Raw genomic sequence first — 20,623 nt, forward strand, 5'->3', positions numbered from 1 at the left:
TAAAATAATTAAACCTTAACATGTTTTAGAATATTAAAGTAAAAAGCCTACTGCCGGATTCGAACCGACGACCTTTCGCTTACTAAGCGAATGCTCTACCGACTAAGCTAAGTAGGCTTCTCAAAAATTCTTATTTTACTTTGATAAGAATATTTATTACAAACTTTTGACGAAAAATTTATAATTTATAATTTATTTATGTATAATTTATTTATATATAATGTTGGTATTGGAAGTAGTTGTTAGGAGTGGAATCCAATATAAATTGGGCAAACAACTATTTTACACCTTTTCTTAAACATACAAAATGTTTTGTTTTAAAATTAATGTTAATTTTGTTTAACAACAATCTTTCAAAATTAGGAATTTTCAATTTGGTATTTGTAATATCTATATTTGTAAATTATTGTGAATCGTTTTTGTACAATAGAAATGGAAATAAATCGCAACTACCCCTCACACATCAGTTTCATAATAAAATCCATTATTCTATTAATAAATGTAGTCCTGATTCCACAAATTACATAGAAGATAAGTCAAACAATGTGATTGGCCTATTATGTAGCCCTGAAAAGAAGATTGAAATAATAAAGTCCATTTATTATCCGATTTTGGAGAATAAAAGTAGATTTTCAAGTTTGTTCTACGTCACAAATTCACATGACGATTTACTAAATGTTAAAAATCTTCTTTACTACCATTTAAACCAGTGTTTTCCCTATTTTAATGGAATTAACATCATTTGTAATGACCATATAAGCTTTTACAGAAATGCCAACATTACAGTTTCAGAGCACTCGATTTTATCCGAGTGTTTAACTAATTTTGGAGGTGTAAAATGGGAAGAGAAAGCTTTGAGTATGTCAGGCCGCTTTGTCAAGGAATCCGATATAGATTGGTTTATCCGTGATTTAAAGTTTTTTATATTCTCCCACTTCACTAACCAAAATAATTTTCAAAACGCCCTTTGCGATGACAATTTGAGGATTAATTTCGATGGAGATTTCTTAGTTCCGGCAAATGAATTTATTGATTCCAACTTCATAAGTACAAAAGAATTTAACAACCTTTTCAATCCCCCGAATACTAATACTGAAAAGTCACTTGAAACTCCTCAAAATTCGGTGGAAAACTCTAAAACTTTTGTGAGTGATGACAAACTAGTGATATTTAATAATTTTAGCTTAAACTATGACATGAATAGTGATCAAGTAACTTCCTCATTATATGACGATTTAGTGTTGAGGTTATTACCAAATTGTAAAATTTTAGGCCTATCAAATAGTATATATAATGTAAATAACGTTGTTAATTGGTTAAATTCTTTGTCAAGACCGACTAAAGTTGTAACACTATCAAAGTCACCAACTTTCAATATACTAACAAAATACGGTCAAATTAATCCTTTTACTACAGTTCATACCACTGAAAGTAGTGAAAATCTTAATGACACTAATGTTAATAAGGATACAGTAGATAATGCGAACACTAGTGATATTGTAGCTAGTGATGCAGTTGATACTAGTGAGACTACTGATAGTATAACTACTAACACCGCTGATACGATTAACACTAGTGATACTAGTGATGTAGTTGAAGGAGTGGAAAAAATGAGAGATCCGATAAAGATGTATGATATGTTTAAGAAGAAGAACAATAAGGTAAAAATGACTAGTCTGAACCCTTTGCTGGATGATATGGTAATTAATTCAATAGTTGAAGCCTTGGAATCTAGAGGAATTAGCACCTATAACCAACTAATAACAATAATCCCTTCAGCACGTAATTTTTTCAAGCCATACATGAGAGTTCTGAGACGAACCCTAGCACACGCGGACTCTAAAAAAAGACTTTTTAACCTCCTAAAACTAATTGTAAATGTTAGGAATAATAAGTTTTTTTCCAATTTTATAAAAAATTTTAATTTGTACCCTCAGATTAAGCAATTACACAGCCCGACGCCGGCTAAACTGGTTGAATACATCAACGAAAAGGGATTGTTCCCAACCGTAATATACTGTTTTAATGGCACTGAAAGTGTTAAAAGGTACTTTTACGATTATGTAAATAAACTCGGAGGAACTGGCCTAGAAGACAAAAGTCAACTCAACCTTGAAAATAATTTAAAACATTTTAGGGGAACGGATGTTGTGATAAGTAATAAAAAAGTTGAAGGAGCAAAACATTATATATTTCTAGATACAATGTTGATGAATAAAGGGAAAATCTTTACATTATCAAATGAATTTTTGTATTCATTAACTGCTGGATCTGATCTCGTTACATTTACAGTAGATCTTCATACTCTTTTTCATAACATTAAATCACTCATCTCACCAATTTATATCAATTATTCAAATCTTTACACTAATACTAATGGTGTGTACGCTGTACCTAAAATAGATACTACTAGTACTATGGATACTACTGGTACTATGGATACTACACAAATTACTGAACCTAATCTACCTACTACTATTAATACTAATGGTGTGGATACTATTAATACTAATGGTGTTGATGTGGATGACAATGTACAATTCTCGAGTAATAACTTAGTTGACAAGTTTGAAAATCAGGATTTGAATAGTGAATTTGGAGTATATTTAAAAAGGTGTAAAGAAAAGTATGAGAAGATGTATCCAGATTACTTCATGTTGAAGCAGTTGTTAGATGATTTGGGAAACAGATTAAAGGAGTTAAATATTGACACTTTTCAACTTACCCAAATCAACTCAAAATTAACAAGCAATAGGAGATTTTTTAGAAATATGTCTTACTCTATTCGTTCAAAATTGTGGTTCAGAGGAAAATTAATACTCAAAATCCTAAAAAGGTTCAAAAATAATATTTGTATAATACAAGGAATTGATAACCAGCATTATTCGACATCATATAATTTTTCTCAGTTGATAGGTGATTTTATAAAAAGGAAATTAACAGTAACTAAAGATGAAGATTGTCTATTATTGAAAAACGTTAGTACTGGAAATTATATAATTCCTGAAAGTTTGTTTCTAAAGGATATTATCTCAATTGGTCAAGGTAAACTGGAATATCCAGACCAAATTTATCCTATAATAGCTGGGTTTCAAAATGATAAACTGAGGACTGCAGCATTTGAGAATGATTTGAACGAATATATTACTGTACATGATCCAGTGATAAGGTTCTTTGGTAATGAAGACCTGAAATTACAAAAACTATCTCAATTTACGCCAAAAAGGTTAATGAATCTTATTAATAGGCGTATAACCAATTATAAAGAAGATTGTAAATTACTCATGGATTTAATATATAACAATTCCAATGTCAACAGTATGATGAATAATGATATAGTGAGATTGGTGAATGATTATATAAAATTGGATAAAAAGTATAAAAGAAGAAATTTAGAAGCTGTAATTAAAAGTTATCAATTTAAAAATACCTTTTATGGCAAATAATATTTTTTATATTTACACATTCCCACATACACTATTCATTAACCTTACTAATATATAATAATATAATATAATATACTAATAATATAATAATATAATAAAATATATAATAATAATATAATATAAGAATAAGAATAAGAATATAATAAGATGATTATGGGATTGTTGGAAGATTTGGAAGATTATTTGGAAAATTCAGTAGTGGTACTTCTTACTCAAATTTCTCTAAAATTAATTACTAATACAATAATACTGAGATCATTTGGATTTAGGATTTCCATGGACAATTTTACTCAAATTTGGGAATGTGGTTGGTGACGGGAGTTTTCGCATTAGTTGGATTCGCCTATGGATATATTACACAATCCTTCTTATCAACCATTAAATTCATTATCGCTGGAACAGCAGTTAGCCTTCTGGTAACTAATTTTTAAATATAACTATTCAATTATTTATTAACAATTTATTTCATTGTTGTTGTATTGTTTTGTATAGGTATGTGCTGTTCCATGGCCATTTTATAGTTTAAATAAAATCAATTATAAACATAAAAAAGATTAGTCTTAGTATAAAGTTACTAATCTATAATATATATAAATATTAAATAATATAAAATGTTCTATAATTAATATTATGGATAAAAGGGAATATAACAATTGTAATGTTGAAAAATTTTTAATGCTTAATTTACTAATTTATTCTGAATTATACTTTGTTTACACCAATTCCATCACTTTATAGTGTTGTGTATGTCACTATGTATGTAATTAGGTGAAACTGAGTAAATTCTTAATTATAATATTTTCATGTTAATTTTTTAAAATTGTTTTTAAGATGTGACACAATGTGGAGGTCCCCGAACCGTCGAATTGACGAGGATAGAAGAATAAATGAATCTAAAACATCGCAATCAAATAAATTCCCATACAAACCGTCCGATAACAATCCTAGAACAAGAGATTATAACGATTCTAATTATTCCCATAACCTAAACTTTAATTTTAATACTAAACATTACAATTCTGATAAACACCTAAAACGTGATAACTATAATAATAAATCGGACAATTATAGCAAATTGGATAACTATAATAAATCGGACAATTATAGCAAATTGGATAACTATAATAAATCGGACAATTATAATAAACTAGATAATTATAATGAAAAGCATTTGAAAAGAGATAATTACGGCAAATTGGATAATTATAAAAGGGATGGATACAAAAGTGAGAAGAGAAGGTATTATCAAGACCATGAAAGTTCAAGGAAAAAATCACACAAATATAGCTCCCATAGCCATAGCTCGAGGGAGAAAAAATCTGAAGTTGGAGCAAGTAAACGTCACGAGAGTATTGTAAATGAGGAAATTAATAGCCCGAGAACGCCATTGTCTGAGATTCGCAGCCCATCAAAGAAGTTCTCACCACCTCCATTACCTCCATTTGAACCACCAACAAACACACGTAATCTGAATGATAGTAAATTCCAGAATAAACCCAAGCCTGAAAAAACCGATAAACAAGAAAAAAATGAAACTGTAATAACATTTGTACAATATTACGAAAATAAAATGAATGAAGGGAAATATAAAGAATTTGGACCTGATCCTAGACTAACAGATCAACTTTACGGCTCAAAGTTGGTGACCAAGTTTGAGATCCCAGTGCTAAACACGAGCGGTTCTCTAGATAATACGCTAGACTCACCAACATTCAGTTTAAACGTTAAATATGACTCAGTTTACACATTCTATCAATTCTTCAAAACTCCACTTGAAAGGATTAATGATTCGCTTTTATCACCGAGACCTAAAATTAATGACGAATGGTGGCTTAAAGGTATTGTAACCCTCATAGTTTACATTAATTATGGTTCTTTTAATCCTTAATTTAGTTTTCTAATATTAAATAAAATTTTAGGATCACTTGTATTAATGTTGATTGGGATTCCAAGGAATTGGACTGCAAATCAGGTCCTTTCACATCTTATCAGCTCACATTATAAACTCACCAATTCACAACGTAACTACACACTAACTCTATTTATCCAAATTTTATTCATTTAAACTATTTTGAAGAGAATATTATTCCATAGTATTAATGTGTGATTTAGAGATATTGTGTGATGAATATGAGAGTGATTCTGAGGGCGATGATGTTAGTCGTTTGGAATTGAAATCGACGTTCAAGAAGGACTGTAAAAGCCTCGGGATCAAGAAGTTCTTTTTTCTCTTTGGAAACCCCTCAAATGCTGTCAATGAAATTCCATCGCACTTTCCAGCTAGTCCAAACGTCGAGGAAACTAAAAAATCAGTGTCGAATGACGTACAAGAAGGCAAAAAATTTATACCTAATGATGTGCCAGAGGGGATGGGACTTATAGTATTTGAGACAGAAGATCAAGCGCTGAAGTTCTGGTCAATTTTGGGGACTGCCTTGATCCAGGCATACCCGTCCACCATGAGATTATGCCCAGATCCCTCAGGCTGGAGGATTTACTCTGAGGCTATTGCATACACTTTTACCCACGAATTATTAAACGCACCACCCACAGTTAACAGAGTTAAGAATGACACAATTGACTTGTTATCAGTTTTAACTACAAATCCAAGCCCACCTTACAGCTCAAACTCACCCGTCAGTAGCTCAAATAACCCCAATACTGTCTCAAACCCTGGTAACAATGCCAAGTCCAGAGGCATGCTGATATACGTTTGCGCCTACATTTACAACCAAGACGAGGCGAACATGGTGGCGAAGAGTTTGGGCGAGTTTGGAGTTAAGTGTATGTATCACAAGCCCTCCAAGATAATGTCGTTGCAGTTCCCAGACGAAAAGACTTTCCAGAACCTGTCGTTTGGGCATAAACTATTTACAACACCCACAGGGTCTAGGGTACAGTGTTGTTTCCTGAGGTATAAGGGAAAGGCTCTCCCAATACTTAAAAGAGCAAATTTAGAACACCTCTCAAACATGTATGATCCCAAAAAGAATGCGCAATTAAAGCCACTCAAGTTTAAACCGCCATCACAGGGAATTCTAAACCTCGACTAACTCAACTAATTTTTTACCAAAAATTCACATAAATACTACAGTACATGTATTATATTTTAAGCATAAATTTAAGTTATGGAAAATTGATTTTCTACTACATTTAATGTTAGTTAGTGTGTGAACATGGTAATTAGGTGCGTTTTTGTTTTTTTAAAATTCTACGTATTAATCTTCTGACGCTCCTTGTTGATTTGAAACCCACGAATGCCCAGCCCTTGTCGTTTTCACAATTATGGCACGTGTACACTTCCACGTCGCCATACTTCTCAAATCTTTGTTTCAGCACTTCCTACCACATTATAAACTTCCTCTATTCTACCTACAATATACATACTCATAACTATATAATTTCTATGCAACTAAATTATATTATATAAATTTTTTGTGAATAACTATTTAGAGTAATACGTTATCAACATGTGTCGGTATATTTAAAATGAAAATTCTTGACAACGGATCCACTCCAGCGAAATCTGACGCTTTACTCTCGTACAAACTCAATGCCATTTTGTTATTTTTATCAACTAATTTTTTCACTGATTCACACTAGTACTTTTACCACATTTACAGCTCACTGAATGTACCAGTTTTAATATATTTTTCAAGGCTAATCCCACTGAAAATAATAAAAGCAATAGTTAGTACTAACTAATCAAGAAATTATGGTAGTACTAACTAATTAAGAAATTATGTTAGAAGATTAATCAAGTCATTAATTTGGTTAATGTGAAGTTGAGTGTTTTCTGGAGTCCTCTTGAGAATTCTTAGTTTTATCCCATTTAATGCGTCAAGAACCTTTTTCTTGTAATCATCTTCATCGACTTTATTCGCTAACTCTACCATTGATTTCAGGACTTCAAACAACTCTAATTCCAACTCGTTAAACTGTTCATTCGACCCATTTAACTCATTCTTAGGATTATTTAAGTTTATTTGGATATTTTGTTCCACCTTTCTGTATTGCTTAAATTTCGATTCCAATGCTCCGACATAATCTTCCTTGTTACTCAGGTATCTAGAGTACTCTGACCAGACTCCGGCACTCTCAGTTATATTACTTGTAATCAGTTTCAAGGTCTCGTCAACCACCTGCGAATTCAACTCATTGATAGATGAATCCACCAAATACTTCACTGCCCACACCTCAACCTTATCCTTCTATATCCAAATACAAGCCAAGACATCAAGATTACTAGATAAAATAGTATAACTAATATCATTGGCATTAGTGTTAAGAAAATACCATTCCTAGGTTAATTAGTGTTTGTATGCAATTACAGGCACATTTGACATCATTTAACTAAAACAATTTTGATGGAAATGGAAAAACATACGTTAGCTGAGATTCTGAGCAGAATATCCCAGAACTGCCACCGAGTGCTATTACTCTTTAAGGCCTGAGTTATTGCTATCTTTCCGCTCTGGTAATTCTTCATCTATAACAATTTTAATCATCAGTTACTATGGTACGAAATTAATCTAAATAACTAAAAATTGTCTAAAAAAGTGGTAGTTATAACCCCTTGAGGGACTAGTATATTGGGTTGCAGCCGGAATTGACTGCAAACAAAGAGACCTTAAAATGTGCTGAGGAGATATTAGCCCAGGCATCAGAGTTATCTGGGTTGATTGAAACGACTCGTGAAAATGGTGTAATTGCATTCTCAAATTTCAAAAGCTTCAGGTAGCAGCATCCCACTATGAACTGGACATTCTCATTCATCGGGTTCAGCTGTATTGACTTCTCCAAAAACTCCAGAGCCTTCTCAAAATCGCCCGAATTATAATATTTAACTCCTATTGACCTTACTGCTCTACCACATCTTTCGTTACTCATTTCCCTATAACACATTAAACAAATATTCATAATTTCTAGCAATACTGAGTAATCATATTAACTACTACCATGCTGTGTGATAATGTTGTATATCATTTGAAATATCGCCAAGATAACAATATAATGAAGGTGTTGCCATTATTTTAATTCTTTCATTAATCTAAACAATTACAATATAGTATAATAAAATTACCAGTTCATTGGCTTGTTGTTTTTGTTGTGTTAATACTAGGCATTTAATAACATCTTCCCACATGTGTAACTCCTTGTACATATTACAGGCCTATTTTTAACCATTAACTAGACTATTCCATACCGTTGTTATTGATCCAATCATGAACATATATTTGCCTATATATTAATAAGTTATTGGATTAGTTTAGAAATTACCTATTTCACGTTTAATGTTCCAAATTGCTGGGTACGACATTTGGAAAAAATACTCATTTCTATTACCATCATCTACAGTACATATTACCATATAACTGAGATTGTGTATAGTTGATTGCATAGTAGTTACTATAATTATTAAATTGAGGAGTAACTAAATAACTAGTAATGATAATCAGTATTCAAATGGACCAATCTATGTAATGTGATACCATAATAAGCATTTAGGATATTATTTAATTGTATTGTAGCTCTTTCAATAGTTTTAGTCCTGTTATACTCTGTCTTACATCTTAACCATAAACTCATTAACATTATCAATCTCCTCTTCTTACTCTCTAATATTCAATTATAATACTATATGTTAACTATATAAAAAATGATAATCAACTATTGCAAATACGTTGTAGAATAGTGTTTGAAATGGTGTTTAGGAATTGTAGTGAAAGTTGATCATGTTTTGAAGTAGTTGACAGTATGTTTAAACCTTTCGAAAGTAAGAATAACTGTTCCAAGTCACTCAACTCTTCAGTCTTTTCATCTTCATCGAATCTTGGGGTCTCATATATATCATTCTCCTCATTTATCTCATTCAATCCAACAGTTATCTCATCTTTAGGTTCTTGTGGATTTTCCAAATTTTCATCCAACAAATTAGGGTCACATTTCAATTTTTGGTTGGGACTAGAATTTGTAGGAAAGGGTTTAGAATATGAAAGAACTAGTTGTGGTATTGAAAATGATTGAAATTTACGTCGAACGCCAAGTTTTCCAGTGAATTCGAAACTGAAATTGAGATACTTGGTTAAGTTTTCCGATACTGGTTTGTAAAGCCTATTCAAATTATAAATTGGTAACCTCTGCAAGAGCTCAATTAATAATAAGGATTTAAAATAATCATCAAATTCCATTCCCAAATCAGGTTTTCTCATTAACACACTTTTCAAAATACTATCAGATCCATCATTCACATCAATATTATACACATCGTATTCTTCCAACACCTATATCATTATTACTATGATATCGGTGAATTAGTAAAGTCTACCCATATGAATAACTAATAATTTCTAAAAATGCCTAAGGACAAACATTTGAAAGTCTTAGATAGTGTAAAAAGTTAATAATTGAACAATGATAAAGTTTTGGACATAATATCAATCCTGAATCTTCAATCATTAATTGGTATATATATCCAATTCTACTTCTCCATATCTCCTTACTCTTCATCTCAATCTTAACATTATTAATTGAGTCTTCAGTATTCTCAGAGCTGATTACATCAGTGTTGGTATTGACATTAGACGTATTTTGATAATTAAAACTGTCCAATAAATGTAATAAAATAATAGAAGTGTACAGATATTGTAGGCCTAAAGTGCCTTCATAAATTGTTTCTCCATCAATTACAAATTCATTTATCATTTGTTTGAGAAACTCTTTACTCTTTTCATCCAATTCTAAGTCTGTTAATGAGAGTTCGGGTGATTTTAAAACGACCTTCTCAGACAAATCCTCATAAAAAGCTCCTAATAAATAGCACTTCTCATTGTTGTTATCATCCAAATTTTTTATTAAATTTAGATTTTCCCAAGTAATTACAGTTTTCAAGTTCAGCTCATTATCATTTTCATCTAATGTATTAGAAGATTCAGCCCGTTCAATGTGATTTTTGAACTTATTTGAAAGAGTTTTTTGGCTGGTTTGTAGAGAGAATTTAGGGCCTATCCAATTAGCCCTAATAACTACATTAATACACAAAACTATGGTACATAATAAAATAAAAGAGTTGAGTTGGAAATCGTCAAAATCATTGGAATTTTCAAGAAATTCGGTAAAGTTCTGGCTTATATAGTTGAAATAGTTACTTTTATCCCACAAACTTATATTATCATTTATAAGAATGGGCTTTTCAAATAATTCTTCCAGTAATATTATACTAGAATATAAATCTACATTTTTTACCGACAACACCAGTTCAATAATCTTACTTAATTTATCAACTACATTATTTTCTGAAAGTTGCTTAATTTTATCAATTCTGGAACCATTCAAATCATTACAAGGATCCAACAATAACAATTCTAATTCCCTTATTATACATTCCATCACATTTCAAAAAGTTACATTATTATTATCTATTTGGTCACCACATTCATCTACAACATTTTACCTTCCTTCAATTATTATTATTCGCCTTCCATTAATTTTTATTATTTAGTTATTTGATTTTTTTAAAATAAGTTGATTGGCTTTTATAATAAATATTTGTTAGACTTAAATTATAAAAATGTGTAACTGAAATGTTTAGTATAAAGAATGGAATAAATTTGAATTATTTGAAAATTGCTAAATTATATATATCAAATGTGAAGGTGTTTAGAATTAAGGGTTTACCCTTTGAGAAGGTGAAGGCTCCAAAGACTGAGTGGTACAAACGCGCCGAGTCTGAATTTCTCTCTGAAAGAGCTCAGATTCCAACTGGTTATGTTGGTAGGTGGAACGAGTTAGACCTTGCAAACCTTGACGAAAGGGTTAGGAAAATCCTAAGTTTACGATGTGCAAATGGAAGAGAAATTAGAAGAGCAAGGACATTTATTCTTATGAAACATTTACAAAAGGAACCATTTGATACTGGATCATTAAGTGTACAACGTATCAAATTACCGTGCTTTCCAGCAGTAGTTATACAACCTTTTGGGAGTCCTTTGTTATACCCCTCACTGACCCCTAATTATACAGTTATTTATCCAAAATTATTTTAAGTATTTTTAAATTCCTGATAACAGGATTGTTATATAGTTGAGTATTAGTTATAGTATATATATGAGTAGTAGGATGTGTTTGTGAGAAGATACTGAATTTAAGGAGCCATTTGATAAGAAACCCGAGGGATAATTGCCGAAAAAGAGCAATGGCAATTCTTCTAAGCCGTAGACACAAACTTATGAAAAAGTTGTATCAAGAAGATTTTAAACTCTATCAACACACATGTCAATTATTAAGTAATGGTTATTTTAATTTATTTTTTTAGAAATCAAATGTGTTCTATTCTCGACTCCCGATTCAAGAAATCGTTCCAAAGTATACTTCACCTTTTAACTTACTATATACTAACAACAGTTATATATAAATAAGTATATAGTTAATTGATTAATGTTAATCGGTATGAGTAGGCTATAAGTTTAATTGGAGTGGATGGAGATAGATGTAAGTTTCTAATACGTCAAAAGCTTTGGTGGGGTCGGTTTTTAATGTTTTTAACTCTGTTTAGGGAGGTTTAGACCCAGACCCATTAAATTACCATCAGGAAAGAAAATCGCATATACAAGACATCCAATTACACAACCACCAGTAGACCATAATTGTGCCCATCAAATTATATATATAGTTAAATAATAATATTATCATAATATTGCTATTAACTTAGTTAATAATGATAATGTAGTGGCAAAAAGTAATTTGGATGTGTTGAGTACGAGGTGGCCTTATGGAGTAGATAAGAAAAGAGTAGTTGGGAAGTATATAATACATAATCCAACAGCTTGCGGTTCAGGTTATATTCCTGTTCCACTTCTTTATTAATTTATTACACTATTCATTATATATTATATATTATTTGTGTGGTGGGGGTTGGGTCCATAATATAATCATTTTTTTAAAAGTATAAACTTTATTTTATTTTTATTAATATGAAGAGTTTATTCACATCCCAAGTTCTCAAAATTCCTCCAGAAGGTTCGGTCAACTCCACTATTTATAATTATACCATATAACTATATCAAATTATTACCCAAATTATTATCTATACTATTAGATTTATTATTATCTATATTATTAGATAAATTATGATATTAATAATTTTGGAATTATAATAATGTATTTAGTGAGTGTTTCTGTGAAATCGAGGAAAGTTACAGTAAAGGGAAAATATGGCGAATTATCAAGAAGTTTTACTCATTTACCAATAGATTTATCATTGTCTAAGGATAAAAAGTCAGTGGTGGTGAGACTCTGGTTTGGCTCAAGAAGTAAAATCGCCGCACTTAGGACATGTCTGTCACATATCGAGAACATGATGACAGGCGTTAGTAGGAAGTACCAATACAAGATGAGACTTGTTCACGCCCATTTCCCCATAAACTCAAACGTTAGCGATGACGGAAAGGTCGTTGAGATTAGGAACTTCTTGGGTGAAAAGAAGGTCAGAGTTGTGAGAGTCCTCCCCGGAGTTAACGTCAGAAAGTCAGAAGCCGTCAAAGATGAACTGGTCTTGACTGGAGTTGATGTCGAGTCAGTCTCACGTTCAGCAGCTTTAATACATCAGTCATCACTGGTCAGGAAAAAGGATATTAGACAATTCCTTGATGGCATTTACGTTAGTGAAAAGGGAAACGTTGATGAAGCTTAATCTTATCACTAATCTATAATATATAAGTACATAAACCCTTTAAATAAGAGTATACTAACACTTCATAATATAAACTTATACCACGGAACATATACATAAATGTTACTACATAGTATAGAATATTAGGAAAACATGGACCCAAATCCGATATCTAAAAAAGTGGATAAAAATAGCAAATACCTCCATAAATACGGCACAAATTGGTTGTTATCTTAACCTAAACGGCAATATGGTTAGTTAACATACCAATTCCCAAATACCATATGTGGCTTGAAACAATTGACTAAAAGCTGGATATGGTATCCTACACGTGTACTACTCAATTATTAATACTCATATAACACATAGATTATTAAGTACCTAAGGAGGGAGTAAATAACTGTATAATTAGTATTGATATATCTAAATAGAAGCCCTTTTGGGGGTTAGGGGATGGCCATTGGACTACTGTCCGGTGGACCAGACACCGTAACGGAGATACAGGAAAATTCTTCAATAGACAAACATGTGCTGGACCAACAAAAATACAACCACATAGAACAGATAACATGTTCCCTAACACGTGAATCATTGTAGCATAAATATCATAAGCGAATCCGACTCCTGACCTAATATATGAGCAGAGGTTCATTAACATGGCAAGTTTATCACATGATGCCTGAGTACTACAGGGTGTATCAGTACGTGTGGGAACAGGCAAATCCCTTGCCAAGCTCCTGATCTGAGAAAACCTTCCCAAATTAGGAACTATGCACTCATTTTTCACATTCTCAAACTGAAATGTGTAATAATTGTTTTAATTACCTTTTCAAATTCTCTCTTTATTAGTCTTATTATTATACGAGCTGTTTCCAAATCATCTCCAGTCTCCTATACCATCATTTAACCTCATAACTAAAATTAGTATAATAATTCTAAAATCAATGAAATGTGTAAGACTATGAACACAGGAGGGGATCGATAGAATGAGTTATTACAGAAATTGCCTGAGTGCAACACAGACCTGGTAATCATCAAGTTTATTAAAATCATTGAAATAATCTTCATTGAAATTGTTAGTTATATGACTCTAAAGTTTGATTCACTCTGTTAAAAATTACCTGTAATGAATCATCAAAAATCTTTACATCCTCTTTATCCCTATTACACATTTATATATATATATTAGACATTTATATATTGAAAATACTTGTGATAGTAATCATTTAGCATTTGTCTGAAAATGAAATTAGGTGCATTAATGTTACCTAAAATAGTTAACTTCTTTCTCTAAAAATTAGAAATAATTAACACATTTAGACTTACCGCCATATTTCTCACGTAATACCAGTTCTACTCTTTTCACATCTACAATCATATGTTACAAAGTTACCAACACATTAACTAGATATATGGTGTTAGTGTTGTAAACTCGTGACAACAGAATATAATATTGTTGACACAATATAAAAATATCAGTGTAAATATTATTAGTAATAAGAAAATAGTTGTTAAAGGTGGAAATAATGTGGATAATGTTATGAATTAGTAATTAAAGTTACATTTGGGATTTAATTGGAATTGTTTATCGATGTGCGATTTCTGTTGAATTGAGAAGTTTTTGCTAATTTCTCTATACAATTTATTGGAGTAGTCATTTACATCAAATGTGTATACGAATTCACAAAATGTGTTAATTAACAAAAACAACATCAACTTTACACAACCTAACATTCAATTTATAGAATTTTACACAATTTATGAAATTCACACAATTTGACAATTATACATTTTAAAATTACAAAACATAAAATATAAAACATAAATACTAATTCATTAATTACTGTAAAAATATTTGTCAGGTAGAGAATAAAGAAATTGATAAAAATATTAAAAAACTTTAAAATAATTTAAAAACTAAAAATTGTAATAAATGTTTAATCATCTTCTGTATTGGTTTGTTCTACCTTTTGATTTGCGACTAATGAAAGTAGTGCGAGATCGCTTTGTATTTTCCAGTCCCTCAGGTGTTTGGGCTTGTCTGGGTCATAAAAGGCCTTTGAATCATCACTAGATGAATTCTTATAAAACAACTCAGTTGTATAATGATCCTTGTCAGTCTATAAAGAATATTAGTATAGGAATATTGTACAAATTGTTAGAATTAATAATTAAGGGAATATATGTGTATATAATGGATTATACTTGTCGTAGGTATTGGTATAGCATAATTGGTGGGAAGAAAACCCATGATTTTCTGCATAAAATGCCTAGTTTAATAACTCGTTCCCTCTTCACATTACTTCCAGTTTTATATCTTAAAATTCTAAGGGGAAATAGTGCGATAATTTTTAAGTTTTCTACAATTCCCATTATAAATTTAATAAACTAATTTTAACACTTTTAAATGTATTATTATATTATAATAGTGATTTATCTAGATTCCACACCATAACACTTTTATTGTGTTACAAGTATACTTAATACCTTTACACAGTTAGATCTCACTTATAGTTTATACTTTATAGTTAAATTTAGAGGTTATATTTGAATTTGTTTGATTTGATGAATTTAATAATCGAATTGATAAATTATACTAATAAATATTTGAATGAATTGGACTTATTAAGTTATATTCTTCCATTACCTTTCACGGATGATAGTATTTTAACCCAAAAATGCCTACTCTCGAAATTACTTTCAAACTCTTCATACCTTTCCAAAGGTCAACTTTACAACACTCTCTTACACATTATTAATCTTATCCAATTAAATTCCACCAATACTACTCTTAATTCCACCAATACTACTCTTAATTCCAATAATACTACTCTTAATTCCAATAATACTACTCTTAATTCCAATAATACTACTCTTAATTCCAATAATACTACTCTTAATTCTACCATCAATAATGGTTTGGATACAACTCATACTACAGTTACCAACCCTATGGAAAATATCACTAAAGAATGCAAAAATAATAAAAATTCGTTGGACTATAATAAGTATATAAATGCCTATGATATGGTTTATAAACGGAATGTGGAGGAGAGAATACTGAATAAGAGAAGCACTCGATTAATGGACAAGTCACTGGAGGAAGTTGATTCATTTACCGAAATTCACACTCCTGAAGAAATCGCAAACAGTGTTATCGAGGTAATATATCCCTAATTATATTATTAATTATAAATGTATGACATTTGATTAGCTATTGAAGATTATCTGTGATCCTTTGTCTGTTGGATTTATTTTAATTATTGGCCGCAAAATCCTTGGACATTCAGATGTTGTGACATCGGTACTACCATTAGCAGGTGGAGTTGTGCAACTTTTAGACCCTGAAGAACACTGCATCAAGGGCGTTTGGTGTGACCCGAACCTTCCTCCCAAGTGCCAGTCTGAGCTTTGCAAAGTTCTTTTCCTTCGCTTACTTTCTCACGCCTTTAACTTCCCGTTTCCCGGCACCAACACCACTCAACGCTTTAAACACATTTCAATCCTGAACGTCTACTGCATTCTGTTCCCCAAATGTTTATATAATTTTCTGGTCAAGAGCTTAAAGTTTGGACGACATTACGAGACGGGCTCGAGTGGAGGATCTCATGAGGACTCTGCCACGAACCCTTGCAAATGTCTTCGGCTTTCCGGTTCTGAGGACTCTCACCTTTTTTGGGGCATTTCTGAGTCTAGACTCAAGTCCTCCTACTCCTCCATCAAATCGCAATTGCCAACCACACCCTCCAGTGACTTACACAAGTACTTGAACTCAATCCACTAAATTTTAATATTTAATTTTATACATAAATAGTATATAGATGCATGTATGAAATTACTGTATTAATCTCAATTGTGTATTCCCACTTCTTGTATATTATTACATTTGATTGTATTGGGATTGTTACATTTGGTTTAGAGTGAATTTGTCAATATGTCGTATTCGTGTGATCTGATTGGTTGCCAGCGATTGTGTTTGAGTTGGAAGAAGTGTCTAGAGACTTCCACACTACACTTGACGAAGAGCTCGAGCATGAATGGCGCTCCGTCCTTCAGGAAGACTGAGAGTGCTACGCACTCTTTACTGTGGGACTTCCATATAGTTTCAAATCCATCTCTCAAATATCTGACTGGGTACCCTGGACGTGGTGTGAATAACAGGTAGTTTAAGCCATGATTTCTGGCATCTACAAAGTCTCCAAATTTGGTACTCTTCATTTTTTGTATATCCAACATTCCTCCCAAATACTCATCAACTTCCTTCACTAACTCTTTTTCTTCTACATCAGCTTTTTTGTCTGATTTCTCTTTTTCAACAGCTTCTTTGTGTGTTGTATCGGTCTCAACTAAGCTTTCCTCTGGGTCAACACCCAAATGCCTAGCAGTTTCCTCTGGCTTATCAGAAGTTTCTGGATTATAAACATTATTGAAAGTATTCAATGCTGTAACAACCACTTCTTGGTACTTATTCTGGTCAGCATTTGAATTTGATTCTTGTTTTTCCACAACTTTTTCATCACTAGTCTTTACTGAATCTTCAGTAACTGGGGTATCTGTATTCAATTTTTCAGCTGTATCAGCTGTATCAACAGCTGAATCTACTTTATCTACTTTAGGTGTATCAACCTTATCAGATGTATCAACTTTATCAACTGTATCAACTACTGTATCTACTTTAGCTGTATCAACAACATTCTCAACAGTATCAAATACTTCCTCTGGGTCAACACCCTTTGGTATAACAGTGACTGTATCTGATTCTTTATTTTTATCTAATTTTTCATCTGCATTCTCCGATTTTTCAACTTTAGTTTCGCTAGTTGGTAGGGTACCAACTTCCTCAAGGTTACCAGTTTCAGAATATGATAATTCCAACTTGGTTAAGTCGTTGTCTAGAGTTTTATAAAGCTTGGTGTAAGAATTGCCCTCGTAGTCCTTCAAGTACAGATAAACATTGGTTGCGTTAGTGTCGTATATGATCTTGGCAGAGTAGCATTTCAAGCTAGAGGAAGAACTCCAAACCACTGAAGTGCCGTAAGTAACTTTGCCAATGAGGTGGAAGTGTTTTGGTTGAACTGTAAAGGCGTTACCGTTCTCCTTAACATCAAATCCAACCAAGTTATTCTTCAAATCTAAAACATCGTTGGTGGAGAAGATGAAGGAGAAACGACGTCTAAACTCCTCATGAGCAATGTAGGTCCAGGAGTGGCCATTTTTTTGGTAATAATAATTCGCATGCTCGCCATCAATCTTTGAAACCAAGTACAGCAAATTGTACTGGAACTGGTACCAAACAAAGATGCAAGTTTCATTGGGCTTCCTAGCTGTCCATATTAGCCTGCCATGATCATAAACGGCGTTAACCAACGAGCTTGAATTTGGAAGGAAATTCAATTGGTGTAAAAAGCTGTCTTTCTGAACCAATAAGTATTTGCTGCTAAGTGTGTTCTTCAAGTCTATTGAATATTTACCTTCACTTTTGACGTATTCGTCAATTAGCTTGTAGTAAAAGTATTCTGATGAGGGTGACCATTTACCCAAATCTCCAAAGTATGTATAATATTTATACTGGAAATTTGGTCCCTCTTGGAATATCATACTTAACAACTTCTGACCTCCCAAATTATAATATCTTACTTCTAAAATGTCATTTTCACTCTCTACAACCGATAATTCTCCGTCTACTACTTTTCTTATCACATATCCATCATTTGGTGTATACAGCATGCAATCCACCTTACTTATTCCTTCTCCTCTAGTTCTATTAAATCTGGTCGAATTATTTGTTGTATATGTTTTCGAGTAGGATTTGGACAAATCTACTGTCGTTGGTACTGTCTTATACTTTTGCAATTTTTCTTTAAATTCTTCTCTCGAAATCTTTGCAAATCCCGATTCCGTACGTTCAAAGTAGACGAAATTTGACTTTTCTGGTTTCGACAAAAGCAAATCGATGAATATTGGCTGCGAGTTCCTCATGTATGTGCATGATCCTGCAAGTTGTTTCCCTTTCGGCACTTGATAGAACATTTTCCCCTCATAAAACAGCTTATTGTAATTGTTACCACTATGGAAATAATGTATTGAATATAATATCCCATCCACTACATATGAGCATCTACGGCACAATGGTGGTTCTGGTACATTAGCCAAATCAACCCTAACTTCTCCAACATCATCACTACTTGTACTATCACTAGTATTGGTGTCGGAAGTGGTACTAGTACCACTAGTACCAGGTACAACTGTACTATCATTATTACCTACAGTATCCTTTGTATCATCAGATTTAGTGTCAGTTTCTAGTAATGATATGTTGAATGGGTTTACAGAATTTAACAAAACCCATCCATTAAGGGTATTTAGATAACAATATAACTCTAATTTGCTATACTTTTGCTTGGTGGTTAGTAAGACGAACCTAGCTCCAAATTCATTATAAATTACCTTGGCGCTTTGTAGTTTTTCAGCACCATCTGTACAGTTCCAAACTTTAAAACCGTCAAATGTAACCATATCCACCTCCTGATCATCCTTCACGTCAAATATCGACATGGTAGACGAAACGAAGTATGATAACTTGGTGCTTGAGCTGTCATTGTCTAAATGAGTCAACTCAAGTGTTACTGAGTGTACTGGGGGTCGAGTGGCAAAGAGCCACAATAGTAGCAATAACTTTACTATAAGAAACATGTTGAATACATACTAATATATCTGTGCGATATAATGGTATTAAACTAAAGAAAGTTCGCGGTCGATGTGTGGGGATAAGTAAAAAGTAACAAAATCCTATAAATATAGCAGTCTAACGGTTATTTACACAATCTTCAGATGGAACTAATGGTAAAAAGTAGACAGACTACAAAGCATTAGAGTGGGAAAAAATTAAAAATTAAACTTTAATTTTACAATTTCTACGAACCAAATATACAATTGGTTTCAACAAAACATACAATATCTGCTATTTATTTTATATTATCCTAATATTTATAATTTATTGGTCAATTTACTCAATTGACCACCTTCTAATTAACAATTTTCTTCTAATTTACTTCAAAATATCCTTTAATATTTTAAATTTCGTTTCCTTATTATCATTAAGTTAACTTTTAACTGAAAAATATTAAATTATTAATCAAAAAAAATTTTTTTCTTTTAACTTAAATTTAGTTATTTAAAACAAAATTTTAGAACGTTTTATAACCTTTGGCACAACTTATCGAAAGTTATTAAATATTACGAAGACTTTTATTCTGAATTTTCCAGAATATTTACGAGCAATTTTTAAAATTTTTAATTAGAATTTCACACAATTTCTGTGGATTTTAATGTTTAAATTTTAAATCTCAGTATTTCAATTATCCAAATTTCTGGGATTTTTTACAGTTTTAAAGCTACTTGCAAGCTTAACTTGTATTTCTATTAAATCAAACTCTTAATTAATTTAATAAATCTATCAATTAAACTCCAAAAATTAAAGCTTAAGTAATATAATGAATGTAGTGTC

At 31.7% G+C, this 20,623-nt stretch overlaps 9 protein-coding genes across 9 annotated transcripts, besides 4 other annotated features; 5 read left to right on the forward strand and 4 right to left on the reverse strand.

The window, feature by feature from the left end:
* The first annotated feature begins 44 nt into the window (after positions 1-44).
* Positions 45-117, forward strand: a tRNA.
* Positions 118-326: 209 nt separating this feature from the next.
* On the forward strand, positions 327-3,446 carry TA20830 (uncharacterized protein; the record flags this gene model as incomplete). The annotated part of the gene is made up of 1 exon (XM_949234.1): positions 327-3,446. One exon carries the CDS (start codon positions 327-329, stop codon positions 3,444-3,446), a length of 3,120 nt encoding a protein of 1,039 aa, XP_954327.1.
* Positions 360-428: a sequence feature (1 probable transmembrane helix predicted for TA20830 by TMHMM2.0 at aa 12-34).
* Positions 3,447-4,287: 841 nt separating the features above from the next.
* Positions 4,288-6,499, forward strand: TA20835 (uncharacterized protein; the record flags this gene model as incomplete). Its single annotated transcript, XM_949235.1, has 3 exons — positions 4,288-5,284; positions 5,366-5,467; positions 5,559-6,499. 3 exons carry the CDS (start codon positions 4,288-4,290, stop codon positions 6,497-6,499), a joined length of 2,040 nt encoding a protein of 679 aa, XP_954328.1.
* Positions 6,500-6,765: 266 nt separating this feature from the next.
* On the reverse strand, positions 6,766-10,835 carry TA20840 (uncharacterized protein; the record flags this gene model as incomplete). The annotated part of the gene is made up of 14 exons (XM_949236.1): positions 6,766-6,858; positions 6,908-7,045; positions 7,295-7,657; positions 7,743-7,799; positions 7,834-7,935; positions 8,061-8,340; positions 8,405-8,496; positions 8,530-8,619; positions 8,653-8,687; positions 8,727-8,855; positions 8,939-9,064; positions 9,130-9,730; positions 9,819-10,050; positions 10,087-10,835. The coding sequence occupies 14 exons, from the start codon at positions 10,833-10,835 to the stop codon at positions 6,766-6,768; spliced, it is 3,087 nt and encodes a 1,028-aa protein (XP_954329.1).
* Positions 10,836-11,029: 194 nt separating this feature from the next.
* On the forward strand, positions 11,030-12,489 carry TA20845 (ribosomal protein s15, mitochondrial precursor, putative; the record flags this gene model as incomplete). The annotated part of the gene is made up of 7 exons (XM_949237.1): positions 11,030-11,381; positions 11,564-11,731; positions 11,761-11,810; positions 11,903-11,969; positions 12,001-12,093; positions 12,157-12,282; positions 12,425-12,489. The coding sequence occupies 7 exons, from the start codon at positions 11,030-11,032 to the stop codon at positions 12,487-12,489; spliced, it is 921 nt and encodes a 306-aa protein (XP_954330.1).
* Positions 12,490-12,603: 114 nt separating this feature from the next.
* Positions 12,604-13,137, forward strand: TA20850 (ribosomal protein l6, putative; the record flags this gene model as incomplete). The annotated part of the gene is made up of 1 exon (XM_949238.1): positions 12,604-13,137. One exon carries the CDS (start codon positions 12,604-12,606, stop codon positions 13,135-13,137), a length of 534 nt encoding a protein of 177 aa, XP_954331.1.
* A 352-nt stretch (positions 13,138-13,489) lies between these two features.
* TA20855 (uncharacterized protein) lies at positions 13,490-14,850 on the reverse strand (the record flags this gene model as incomplete). Its single annotated transcript, XM_949239.1, has 8 exons — positions 13,490-13,912; positions 13,942-14,007; positions 14,077-14,178; positions 14,238-14,277; positions 14,327-14,353; positions 14,385-14,406; positions 14,443-14,484; positions 14,679-14,850. The coding sequence occupies 8 exons, from the start codon at positions 14,848-14,850 to the stop codon at positions 13,490-13,492; spliced, it is 894 nt and encodes a 297-aa protein (XP_954332.1).
* Positions 14,785-14,850: a sequence feature (Signal peptide predicted for TA20855 by SignalP 2.0 HMM (Signal peptide probability 0.935, signal anchor probability 0.000) with cleavage site probability 0.688 between residues 22 and 23).
* Positions 14,851-15,053: 203 nt separating this feature from the next.
* On the reverse strand, positions 15,054-15,489 carry TA20860 (uncharacterized protein; the record flags this gene model as incomplete). The annotated part of the gene is made up of 2 exons (XM_949240.1): positions 15,054-15,236; positions 15,322-15,489. 2 exons carry the CDS (start codon positions 15,487-15,489, stop codon positions 15,054-15,056), a joined length of 351 nt encoding a protein of 116 aa, XP_954333.1.
* Positions 15,490-15,681: 192 nt separating this feature from the next.
* TA20865 (uncharacterized protein) lies at positions 15,682-16,900 on the forward strand (the record flags this gene model as incomplete). Its single annotated transcript, XM_949241.1, has 2 exons — positions 15,682-16,278; positions 16,331-16,900. 2 exons carry the CDS (start codon positions 15,682-15,684, stop codon positions 16,898-16,900), a joined length of 1,167 nt encoding a protein of 388 aa, XP_954334.1.
* A 131-nt stretch (positions 16,901-17,031) lies between these two features.
* TA20870 (uncharacterized protein) lies at positions 17,032-19,809 on the reverse strand (the record flags this gene model as incomplete). Its single annotated transcript, XM_949242.1, has 1 exon — positions 17,032-19,809. The coding sequence occupies one exon, from the start codon at positions 19,807-19,809 to the stop codon at positions 17,032-17,034; it is 2,778 nt and encodes a 925-aa protein (XP_954335.1).
* Positions 19,744-19,809: a sequence feature (Signal peptide predicted for TA20870 by SignalP 2.0 HMM (Signal peptide probability 1.000, signal anchor probability 0.000) with cleavage site probability 0.895 between residues 22 and 23).
* Positions 19,810-20,623: the final 814 nt, after the last annotated feature.

This window comes from Theileria annulata, chromosome 1, assembly GCF_000003225.4.
Source record: "Theileria annulata chromosome 1, complete sequence, *** SEQUENCING IN PROGRESS ***".
In the NCBI taxonomy this organism is placed as follows: domain Eukaryota; phylum Apicomplexa; class Aconoidasida; order Piroplasmida; family Theileriidae; genus Theileria; species Theileria annulata.